General features: G+C 38.6%; 1 protein-coding gene across 3 annotated transcripts in view; it reads right to left on the reverse strand.

The window, feature by feature from the left end:
- ankrd6b (ankyrin repeat domain 6b) overlaps positions 1-13,322 on the reverse strand; it is a 183,021-nt gene that overhangs the window by 21,186 nt on the left and 148,513 nt on the right. For all 3 annotated transcript variants that reach the window (XM_039747987.1, XM_039747988.1, XM_039747986.1), the window contains 3 exons: positions 10,417-10,548; positions 7,520-7,693; positions 5,225-5,377 (listed from right to left, as the gene is read on the reverse strand). In XM_039747987.1, the coding sequence (XP_039603921.1) occupies positions 5,225-5,377; positions 7,520-7,693; positions 10,417-10,548 (459 nt within the window). The remainder of the gene's footprint in view (positions 1-5,224; positions 5,378-7,519; positions 7,694-10,416; positions 10,549-13,322) is intronic.

The raw sequence follows: 13,322 nt of genomic DNA on the forward strand, positions 1-13,322 counted from the left end.
TTTCTTCTGTTATTTTACATTCAGAAATATGTGCTACTAAATTAACACATAAATACAATTCAGAAATGTGCATTTTTTTAAAATTTCTTATAGCATATGCCTTTTAATCCACCTTTTCCTGTGGAGCTTACTCCCTTAGTTGTGTCTAAAAGACTGAAGTGATGAGCAGCACAGACATAGGCACAAATGACACTGAATACTAAAGGGAAGAACTTCTAATCTATTTAATAAAAAAGACATAAATGACCAGAAAATAAAAAGAGCAAAATGTTAAAAAGCAAGAAAAGGAGCAAAACATAATGTCACACGCACAAATGCTTGCTACATTCCTCTAAATATTTAGCAAAGTGATTGCTTTACTAAACAACAATACATTTAACATCACAAAAATGTAATAACAGGCCAGCAGTAGATTATACTGTTAACTTTTACAGCACTTAGCCTGTGTAATGTTTGTTTTTAGCAGGCAATATTTTCTCATCTGACATCTCAAAGTTACTGCGGTACAGTGAAACAATACAAGGTTGGCAAATATATATAAAAAATTTTGTCATTTCTACATGCCGAGACCAAAATGTAAATAAAAGTCTGTAATGTGCACTTTAATCACGTCTGCATTGTTTCATTTGTAATTTTAAACTGTGGAGCAAAGGGGTAAATGATGAAAAATATTGTAAACATTATGGGGGGCGCTGTATATGCATATGCACTGGATACGCATGCAGAAAGCTGTAATATTAAAAACCGTTTCATATTTCAAGCATAATAAACATAAATAAGAAAATGTGCTGCCGTTGTATGACACAGATCATCAGTTTTATTTGTTGTAAGGTTTGTTAAAGATAGCTTTAATGTAGGCGTCATAACTTTTTTATACATTTTATTTAAAGAGCATAACATTCCATACAATCAAGACTTAACTTTTACAACAAAGAAAATAACATTAAAAACAATCAAATCGAATTCAACCCCTGCCTGAGAGACAGATGAAGAAATCTTTAAAAACAACAAAGAAAGATATAAAAGCTTATTCTAAAATTTGATTAACCAGATCTTGCCATATTTCAAAAAAGTTTTGAACAGATCCTCTGAGTGAGAAATTGATTTTTTCCTGTTTCAAATAGTATAGAACATCGGTTACCCAGTGACTTTTAACAGGTAGGCTGGGATTCTTCTAGTTGAGCAAGATAAATCTTCTATTTGCTAGTAAGTAAAGTAAAGACCATTACAGTTTGTTTTTCCTTCTCCACCTTAAGCCCATCTGGGACTGCAACACACACAGCTGTTAGTGGATTAGGAGGGATTGTGACGCCAAGGCTGTCTGAGAAGCATTTAAAGATTTTGGTCCAGAATGTTGTTAATTTGATGGAGGCCCAAAACATGTGGCCCAGTGAGGCTGGAGCTCGACTGCAGCGTTCACATGTTGAATGTGGCCCTCGATACATTTTGGACAATTTTAAAGCATATTTTGATCATTTATTTTCATTGCAGTAAAAGTTCAATATTTTTCAAGTCGAAGTTATTTCTTCACAAACATGGTATATATGTATTTGCCAACTGAAATTATGTCCTAAAGTTAAAAGTTTTCTATATTTTTTTTAAACATACCCAGCCAGTCCTGGGGCCTCATGCATAACGCCGTGCGTAGAATTCGCACTATAACATGTCATAAGTACAAAAGCGGAAATGTGCTTACGCACAAAAAAATCCAGATGTATAAATCTGTGCGAATGCCAGCTTCTACGTTCTTCCACTACATAAATCCCGGTCAGCGTAAAAATTAACGCACATGCACATGCCTGCTGTCTCGCCCCAACTCCTCCCAGAATTATGCCTCTTTGAATATGCAAATCAATATAAATAGCCCTTAAGCTCAGTGTTCTGTGAAAAGGCAATGGCAAAAGCGCGAGGGAAATCAGAATTTTAGCTAATACCAAGTGGAGGCAATGAAAAACGTACTGTTTGTTGGTTTAAACAGTGGTATAAACAACAAAAGGAAGTTGATCGAGTGACATAGCATGTCAGAGAAACTTGAAAGCTCAAGTTCACAAAGTCACACAGTGCCCAAAATAAAAAAGAAGTTATCAGATATCCAAGTCACCGTGAAAAGGCAAGTCGTAGCCCACCATCTGAGTGTCATATGAAAGTTTATTAGGGTACACAGAAAAAAAAGGCACACAGTGGAAAAAAAGCATGAAATGTCAAGTTTCGAAATTTCCACTTTAATCACATAGTTTATTTTGTCATTAAAGTAGAACATCATAAACTTTAACTTAAAATTGTTTAATTTACTAGCTTCTCAAATCCCACCGTAACTAAAGTAGCAAGTTAAATGCTTTGTTTTGAATTTAATCTTCTATGTGCTCTATGTGTGTGAATCACTACATGCTTCCGGGCTTTCTCTTCTTCTGACAGGACACCGAATCCATTACATTTGTGATATTACAGCTCTCTGAATAATTAAAATACTGAGATGTATACATGATATCATTTTCATGGTGATAGGAGTTAAAGCATGTTATTAAACATGGGAACACGGTGGCACAGTGATTGTTCCTGCCTCCCACAAGATGCTTGCTGCGCCATGCGCGACCTTCGATGAAACACTTTATTGTAGCAGTACTCTCTTTCAAACGTACTAACCCCCAATTACCTGTCCTTACTTTTCTTTCTCCAAATACCCAATTGCCTCACAATCAGCTCAATAATAGACGTTAAGCCATCTGTAAGCTTAGAGTGCTGCGGCACCGTGTCCTCACATGTTTAATTATTATTATAGATTATTTAAATGAAGTTAAAATTTTATCTGTATAATACAATAAGCATATTTTGCTGCATTTCATCTTAAAAATGATATTATCATCATCATATGTAAAAACGCGCTTTATAAAGTGGCTCAGGTTGTGCAATATTATAACTATCGCAAGTTTACAGTGAGGTGATTGTACTTATAACTACAAAGCGTTCTACAAGGAGCACTTGATGGACTGATTGAGTGCGTTTATAGTTCTTGGGATGAAACTGTTTCTGAACTGCAAGGTCAATGCAGGAAAGGCTCTGAAGCATTTACCGTATTAGAGCAGGTCAATAGACAGCATGGCTGAGGCAGCGTGTGCTTGATGCTGTATACTGATAATTCTCTTTCCGAGTAGCTGCTGTAGAACTGTGATTCCCCCAATCAGATACATTGATATAAATACTCTGAGTGGTGCAGTGAGAGTAATATGGAAAAAGATGATCTGCTGTGGTAACCCCTAACGGGAGCAGCTGAAAGAAGAACAAGAAGGTGCAGTGAGAGTAACAACGCTAAAGCAGTTATGGTATTTGGAATAGTTTGACCTTTCTGTGGTCCCATTATATCGTTACAGGTTAATTACAATCAGAAGCATTAAACTAATAAACAATATGCGGTTAATTATAGTGTATTTAAAAAGCTGCGTCAGGGATGTGGATCTAAAAAGAAAGGGAAACCACACAGGAACAGTAGCACTGCTTTGACGCTGGGTGCCGCCAATCTGCAAAACCGAGCACAGAACTTGTGTATGACAAGGTATGAGCTACCATGGAAATGTGTGTGGCTTTACGCCAACTTTAGGTTTTATACAACGCGATTAGAACGTGGAAACGTTCTTACGCAACATTTTTGTGCGTACGTACCGTTTATACATGAGGCTCCTGGTGTTTTAAAATAAACTCTATGGGCCACAAAGCTCCAAAAGAAAATAAAAGCATAAAAACGTGCCAAGTACATCTTTAAATTTGGTAAAAAAAAAAAACAAAAAACATGTCTTCTGTATTCTCAATAAGTTTGTGGCACCAAAAGGGATCTTGAAGTAATTATGTTATTGCATATTCTTGCTATATTTTTTCTCAACGTAAGGATATGTTTTCCTAGTCGCTTGTATGAGTTCTCGATAAATATGGAAGTAAATACAATACAAAACTAACCACTTTGCACGTGCAGTTTATTGTGATTTGGTGTTTTTAGTGGAAATCATGTTACGGGGCTGTGAAAGGTCATTGAGGAAGAAGATAAACCCTGAGGTAGTGTGCACAGCTGGTCTTCTTTTAAAATAGCTGAATGTCATAATATTGATGTTTTTTGCTCATAAATGACATGTATAAGGTATTTTATAATGTACTGTATATATAATGGCAAGATGTGGCTCAATACTTGACAACTGTCCTTGCTTGGAAAATGGATGTACTGTATTTGATAGGTTTTTATGTTTTATGCCCTCTGCCCCATAGAGTTCAATGTAAAATTCCAGGACTGGCTGTGTATATTTTTAATATATATAGAAAATATTTAACTTTAGAAAACAATTTTGTATGGCAAATGCATATATACGATGTTTGTGATGAAATAAATTTGACTTGAAAAATACCAAACTTATTTTTAAGGCAGAGTTCATAAAATGACGAATCTGTAAGCCCTCATTCTTAAATAAATTGCTGTGAAGAAACTGATAAGCACAAGCAGACATTACAGCACTGCCACAAGGAAGTGTCCATGCCAACCAGTGTGACAAAAGAATTATGCAAGCATTGATTTAATGAAAGATTATTAAAAGTAAAAAATAACTCCAAATACTCCAAGCCTCACTGTAAATTACTGAAGATCACAACACCTGCCACTGACCCATTATTTAATCTATGTCTGCCATATACTTGGAGGTGATTTTACCTCCTGGCAGTTTTAATATTTAATGTATGTTTGGTCTCCACTGGGCACATGCAAGACCCATCCTGCGAACAAAGATCACACTGTAACAACCCAAGGCAACTGTTGCCTACTGAAACAGAATTCTCTGGCCCTTCATAGTAAGATAGAGAATAAGATTCTGTGTCTCATACCTCTGTGGGCAGTACACAAACAAAAAGAGTTTTTTCAAATAGACAAAAGGGAAAAGGGTTTTTTCAAAGCCACAGTGGACATAACCAATATTATCGAGAAACTACTAGTACCTAAGTAGCCCCAAAATGAACTGCGAGCAATGGTCATTCGTTTGGGCTGTGCAGCCTCAGTTTAGTCAATGTGCTGTTACTTTCAGACCTTTCAGTCTATAATACTATACAATAACCTTAAAAATGTTATCAGACAAACACTAAAATCCACAAATGAGGTATGACATTTCTTTTAGTGGGATGAAAGGCATACAATCAGTGCAAGAATTGCTAACCAACCAATTCAAATCCAAAACGTCACCACCCAGTGGCATACCTGGTGTTGATATTTGCTATCCAGCTGCCCCACTTTGCTGTTCATCAGCTGTTGGACACTCTGAATGTCTGATTTCATTTCCTCTTTGGTGGCTTCCAGTTGGTTCTCTAACTTGTTAATGAGTGGCTCACAGCGACAACCATTTATTGGGGCCTTTGGAGATAAAAATCACATCATCAAACCCTCACCTTAGATCACTCAGCTGCCTATCAGTTTGAAATGGAGTATAGTATCCTATGATGTGTGACTGACAATGAACAAGCAATAAGAATTGTTATTGTAATTCCAAATGTACCTTAAATGTTCCAAGACTATAATTAACATTTCTTGGCGACTTGTGCTTATTGGGAATTAGTCACATGGTGTAAAGAGGTATGATAACAGACAGGAAAAACATGCTGTTGTGGATGAGCTAATATAATACTGCTAACTAGCCAACCCACGGCATACCATACGCCGCATAATCAGGCCGTTTTTTTAATGATTTTTAAGCACAGGGAGAAAATTAACATTTGAAAAATTGGAAATGTAATAAATCAGCAAGAAAAGCAACATTGTAACAATGCACGGAACGAACCAACACACAATCGTTCGTGCGGCGCTCAGGCACAAAGGGTGGAACGGGAGGAGAGGAGAAGGACGTCCACTCCGCTGCCTCCGTCATGCTAGTCTGCTGATTTCTCATCCAATATGCACTGCCTGCTCATGTGCCCACCTCCAACTCGTCACTCGAGTCGTTGTCGTCTGTGCACAGTCCAGATGCAGCTGTGACTCACGTAGACTTTTCATTTCTCTGTGCGGTTTTGGCTGCCTTTTTATATATAATCAACCAAGACACCCGACCACGGTAGTAGCGAGGTGGGAGGGCGGTGTGTACAAAGTGCAGGAGCATCTAAGAAGACGCATGTTTGTCGCGGATGCGAATTACTGTATGTAGTGTGTAAAACAGTTTGCTATGGTGCACGCGATCGTGCGTCGTAACTTAAAACTCAGTTTCTAAAGACTGGTTACTTCATTGTGTATACGACTGTAGGTGAATGAAAAGATGTAACTCTGGAGAGGGCAACATACAATACAGCGTTTTACACGCTGCATACAGCGATTCACATTCACGACAAATTGTTTTACACGCTGCATACAGTGATTTACATCCACGACAAATATGAATCTTCTTAGATGGTGCTGTCGCGTCCACCCACGCTCTCGAAGCACACACACTGCCTGGTCATGTGCCTGCTCGCAAGAGCAACTAACAGAGATTCGCCCACCAACTGTAAGACCATGGGATACCCCTCGCAAACTGCTCTACACACCGTATACAGCGATTCACATCTGCGACAAACAAACTGTTTTACACACTGCATACAGCGATTCACAGCCACGACATGATTTTTCTTAGATGGTCCTGTCGTGTCCACCCTGGCACTCGAAGCATACACACTGCCTGGTCATGTGCCCGGTCACAAGATCAACTGACAGAGACCCAGCCACCGAGTCCAAGACCATGGGAAACCCCTCGGAAACTGTTTTACACGCTGCATACAACGATTCACATCCGCGACAAACAACCTGTTTTACACGCCGCATACAGCGATTTACATCCGTGACAAACATGCCTCCTCTTAGATAGTCCTGCCGCGCCGTGTGGTGCCTCTGTGTGATCCGGTCAGGCACAGAGAAGGTCAGCTGCTGAGAGAGCGTCTCGACTGTTGCAGGGCCTGCATTGGTGAAGCAGGTGAGACGGTAATGAAACAGAGGCACAGGGCTTATTGGTTTTTAAAGACTGCTTCCTTCATTGTGTTTTAACCTCAGTTTTAAAGGATTGTTTTAAGGATCCCATGGGATACCCCTCGCAAACTGTTTTACACGCTGCATATAGCGATTCACTTCCGCGAGAAACATGCCTCTATGAACAGTCAACGTGGCTCAGAGCTGCATGTGGACTCTACAACAGGTGAATATAAATGATGCTGTTTTTTCTGTGTCGTCGCGCCCGAGTTGGTGGGCGTGGTTCTGCGAGTTGTCGTCGTATCCAAAGGTCTTAGAGTTGGTGGCCGTGGCTCCTTCCTGCGTGCGCCATGGGCGTCTCACTTGTCGGCGGCTTAGTGAATCCACGCCCCTTCCGGCGTGCTTTCCATGGTTGTCTTGCCTTAGTGAATTATATTATATAGATGTTGCAATATCAACATGAGACAAGAAGCATGTTACACTTTTCTGTCTGCCCTCCCAAAGAATTCATCTCACCCATGTCAAACGTCAGCTTTCCATTTCAAATACTTGGAGAATATACTGTACCTGCATAATTTTCCCATCCTTCCCTCTATACAGAGTATAAAGCTGATAGGCTTTATAGCAGTGGGGTGGCGGGGGCTGCTGATGGGAAAGCGGGGGTGCCTTGCTTTTTCTCTTGTGATTGGCATCCACATGCTGGTTATCTCTCTTTGGGGCTGGGTCTGAAAGTGCCAGGGTCTACAAAAAAGCAAACAGGAGCATAATTTACAGACTTGGCTACAAAGCGAATGCAAACAGCCATACATACGTCTATTGATATACTGTATGCGTCACGCAAATTCCAGTCATCAGCAGCCATAGCTTCAGGCTCTGCAATAATTCAGCTTTATTACACTTTCTGTTATGAGGATTTTACCATTAAAGCAAATAACACCAATCTCAAAAAAGTGGCAAAGGCTACTGAGACAGGCTGTTCATTCCACTTAAATGCATTGATCCTGTGCCGAGTGTACAAAGGAGGGGGGAAACAATGGAAGTAAGTGCTTACAGTTTAGGAACATGTGGCATTTAAGCAAGAAACCAAAGAATTCTCAATAGCCCTTGAAAGAGGAGACAGAGAAAATTGAGACCAATTAGACATCGAAGGAAGAAAGAGTCAGCTGAAACCTAGCAGGGTAATGAAAAGGTGTTTGAAAGAAGAAGTTCTCTGTACAACAGACTGCCTCAGACCTTTCCAACCTGAGAACCACAATAAAAGACACAAGCTGTGTCTTACAGGACTGAATGTAAACTCCTGCTGCTCACCTATAGAGATTTTGATGGTCTTGTACAAGACTACATCAGCCACCTTGGCTCTATTCCTATTTTGCCACTCTGGTCCACTGATTCTGGCATTCTGTGCTCTGTGGGTTACAGAGTTTTCAGCTTTATTGTATTTAGACTTTGAAATGGCCTCTCCAAAGTAATCAGATCTGCTAAAGCAATTGTTTCTTTTAAAAGGCAACTTCAAACACATTTATTCAGGGAGGCCTTTCATTTACACTGAAATGTTTACCCTTTCTCTTAATTCACTATCTCTGTTCAAATCCTTATGATGGTAATTATATCATTTTGTACATTATTCTTGTTAATTGTCTTGTTCTAATCCCACACATGTGCGATTAGCGGACAACTTCAGGGCTTGACTGATTGTAATTACCCTCCGAACCAGAGGCTGGCATTGTCATCTAGTACCTCTTCTTTTTTTCCCTCTGCTGAAAGGATGATTGACTGACCCTCCGCCGTTGACATCACTTCTGCATTCTGATCATGTTAGCCTGTCTCATCCACTTTCCAGCTCTTAAGACCCACTACTCCGCCATCTTGAGGCAGTCGTTTCATGACTCCTCTCTGCAGAAGGCATACTGGTGTTTATTTTGTATATCTTTTCTTTGTTTTAAGATCTCTCAATTATACTGGGATCACTTTGGTGTCTAAACCCTTCATGATCTTTCTGATATTGTTACTACTGTGTGTTTATCGTATATTTGTTATAATCCTTTGATATTGTTTTCTAAGCAGCGTTAATTATAGAGGTTCTTCCATCCATTTTTGAAAGACTTTGAGCATGAGAAAGAAACTAAATAAATAAAATGTGTTATTATGTTTAGGTTTTTCTCAACTCGCAAAGTGAATACAGAATTATGTTAATTATATTTAAGTATTAGCAAGAAGAAAAATATCTGAAAATCACCCTGAATGGTTTTTCCCTAGCAACATTGCTGCTGGTTTAGCACAAAATATATTGAATAAAGATCTGAAAACTTTAAACTGAATGCGTCTTCCTTGAAATGCAATAGTAGCCAAAAATGATATTATAGTCGCTAACATTTCTTTATATGTGACTGCAGTTTTAATAGAAAAGAATACTTAATTACAATGCACACAGTTTGGTCAGCCATGTTAGACCTAAGAAGAACTGTTTAAGGACAGACAGAGAATGGCTTGACTGTAAATGCATTATGAGCAAAGGTTCTGCATTACAATTTGCAGGGATGGTATATATACTTACTTATGCTGAGTTTATGTGTTAGAGGGATTTTTAGATTCTCTGTTTGTGAAGTTAAACCTCCCAAGTTTGTTCTGTAAACAATCAAATTTCAGGTGAAATTTAAGTTAACCGCTGGTTTGCACAAAAGATGATGAAAAATTACCTCCATTTTTTTTTCTTGAAATTAAAATCCAAATGAAACGCAATTAGCAGGGATTACAGTATACTATGTCAAATACAACATCACCATAAAATATAATTTCTTGCTGAGCTGATTATTATTTTTTAATATACAATATAATGAAATAAGCTAAGAAGTCAACAATATTGTAACTCAGCAAATCTGAATAACAAACTTCTCTCATTTGAGATTTCCACACTGTAAAGCTCTCTAAGAGCATGTGGTCACTGCACTAGTAAGGTGGACACACTCAATTTGGAAATGGGTCCTCCACTCATCACACCAGAACATGCTTATGGGGTCCCTCTCTCTCATACAACCCAATTCCTCAAAATAGCTGATCAATGAAAATAGAAGAGTTGTCATCCTCCAGACACCCACACCAATAAATATCTGTTCAGTGGCTTTATTCTGCCAAGCTATATCCAAACGTTTTCAAATCACCACTTTAGAAGGAAAATCTTTAAGGCAACATGTCAAGTAAAGCAGAAAAAATATAGTGTAGTATATGTTGAAAAGTGAAGCCACAAGCATTAACAGACTGCTTTAAGGGCTAAAGGGCTGGCCTGGGATGGAAGTGACTCATCCAGCACACAAAGCTAAAGCTTTCCCTTCATGTCAGAAATAGTCCTGGAAGGTTATTAACTCTGTAAAGTATGCCAAAGTAAGAAAGTGGAAAACTAGTCTTCAGAAAAAAGATGGTGGGGACAGATAAATAGTATTTTCTCTTTTCTGTTTATCTCTCTCTACCTTTTCCTTTTTCTTTTTATCTCTTTTAGTTTGCAGCTCAGGGGTGGTGGCATTTGTCTCCTTCTTATGCTGCTCTCTGGAGCAATGAGGCCGGTCGCTGCTGTGGGTTTCACCTGCTGCAGATGCACTATCCTAAAAGAAAAAAAAAACATATTTAAAAGAGAAAGTAATGCCCTGACTGGAGAGACAAATCATAAGAAGAGAGATAAACTAGGTCATTCCTACCATGGTGACAATGCACTGAAGTACAATAAACACAGTACAATGTGGATTTATAGATGTGTATCACAGCGCAGTCCACTCCCACTTTTTTCTTTTCAGCCATACATTTTAGATTATGCCATCTTAAAGTCATTGCTGTTAATAAGTCTTCAGTTTTCTGGGCCCTGTCACTCTTCCTGTTGAAATTTAATGTTTTCCCTTTTGCTGTGTGGCCTTTATCTGTGGTCTCTGCTTTCCTCTCATATTCCAATGAGTTTCAAGTTAGGCTGACTAGCTAATCAAAACTAGTCCCTGCAATGGGCTTCCACTATGGCCTTGCACTCCATGTTACCAGAATAGCCTGCCCTTCTATTGACCATGTCCACCCAACCCTAAACCTATACTGTACTGGAAAAGTGAGGTACACTAAATGAATGAACAGATCAGCATCTCAGCAGCTCCAGAAGTAGCAGGTTGCAAGCAGCCCACGTCAAATTAAAACCTCCTTTCCATTAGACCCGAGCATCACTTGGGCTGTAAAAGTGCCAACAGCATTAGTGCTAAGCGCTACTTGGGCAAAGATATAGGCATGTCTTGCGTAAGAGTCAGACCCAACCTTTACCTGGGCAACAGAGTAGACACTTCTCTTAGCCCTATAATGCCATCTCGTAATAAACACCTCATCAACAGTGATGAGCAGACATTTTCCATTGTATAGGCAGCAGAGAAAGTAGATATGTAAAATGAAACTGATTAAGTTCCTGCTTAACTTGAACCTTAATAATAAAATAATCATGCTTTTAGTTACGGTATGTTTTCGGGTGCAAATAGGGGCTAAAATGAAGTGTTTGTGTGCTTTCAGTGGATTTACTTTAAACCAAACTATGCTTCAATTTAGAACATCACAATACTGGAATTTGTGTATTTGATATTTGGTTCCAAACAGACTTACACATCTGAAGTTGAAATAATAGGAACTTGTCAGTTATTATATATTGATTATTAAGAAAAGCAAACTTTTGTTGGTCATGAAACACATTAGATGATGAAATGCTTTCAGCATAATTTATGCAATATGTGAAGTCTTACTTACGTGAATTAAAGTGGATTATTTTCAAAATTTTACGTTCCTAACTTTCACTGCTGGGAAATGGCTCTATTAAATTCTCATAACCCAAAATTTCTGTTCCTTTCTGATCCCTAGTGGAGATCTTGGCCAATCCATTCAATCTCTCTTAAGACATAGTTTTTCTCAAAAAAAATAATACACTGAAGTGCCTTTTTGTCAAAAACTCATGAAAATAAAAGTGGTCCAATTGTGATTTACTTGTTCTGTTACACCCTTAAAATAAGATGCAGAGGACAGAAAGATATGAAAAAAGATGATCCGCTGTGGCAACCCCTAATGGGAGCAGCCAAAAGAAGAAGAAGAAGTGCCCATTAAACATGGCAGTGTATCTCCTGAGGCACATCAGTTGTAAGTGTGCCAGTGAATTTGAGAAGTGATTCCACTTTGGGGTGAGAAAATGTTCAATGAAATTATAATGGAGAACTTTATCTTTCAAGTTACTAATCAGGTTTAGTGGTGCATATCAGTGTATACTTTTTAAAATTCCTTTGTACAAATATGCAGCTGCAAGTAAGTCACCAGCTTTATCCTCAACAGAACTCAGGCTGACAAACCAAACTGTTTAAATTCAAACAAGATAACCCCATTAACTGCATCTCTCATAAGAACTTCATTTGGATTTCTAGCAAATATGAATCCACTTAATCAATGTTTTTAATGATTACAAAGTGCCTGTACTGGTAGCATGACACGTATGGCAGGTATGCCAGCTTAACACACACTGACCTCAAGGCCAAGGACCGAAACGGCCCTCTTACTGCACAGGAAACAGAAACATGGGGAATGGCCTTGCTAAGAAACAAACTGACCTGATGAAGTACTGGTAAAAGAAGCTTGAAATTTTCCTTTACTCTTTGTTTAGGGAAGTAAAAAGTTATTGTATTCCTTGGGAAATTATTAAAAACAGAAATCTGAAATTGAATTTTAATGATGTTTCAAAAGAGGAGTAAATTGTAGTGCTCTGCAGGCAAACTAATCCCCCACTCCTCACACCACAAAGGATGGTCTTCGCCAAAAGTCCAGGGCAGCAGGTACTGTTCATACCAACTAAGCAGATATTGGTAGAATGAAAGGAAAGAACCTGTTCCTGGACAACCATGTTGTGAAATCATTTTTTCAGTGCAAGTTGTGAGGAGTTGGAATCCACTCCTAGAGAATTCAAATCAGGAAGGCTGTTATTCCATTGTGAAAAGACGCTACATAATTACAGTGTTCTTTGTAAATATACACATTTTTAGTTGTCTTTAAGCATCTATCCCTATCTGTCTAGAAGACTTTATCTACTGTTTGACCACAGAACAGTCTGTTAAGTTCAAGTCCTTATTTCAAATCTTTGGCTATATTCAAGTGTCCTTTACATTTTTTATTATATATATGTGCCATATATGGTACACTGTCTGTTTTTTGCATGCTGGACATCACTGCCTAGGCTTCCACATGTTTAAGTACAGGTGGGAGAGCTTTTCTCATGACAGGACTGTGAGCCGCAAGGCAGTGATTGATGGCATCACCCTTTATAGGTGGGATTTCAAAGTGTTCACAAGGAACTGTTCCAGTCAGTAGCCAATGAGAGGTT

This window comes from Polypterus senegalus, chromosome 3, assembly GCF_016835505.1.
Source record: "Polypterus senegalus isolate Bchr_013 chromosome 3, ASM1683550v1, whole genome shotgun sequence".
Classification (NCBI taxonomy): Eukaryota; Metazoa; Chordata; class Cladistia; order Polypteriformes; family Polypteridae; genus Polypterus; species Polypterus senegalus.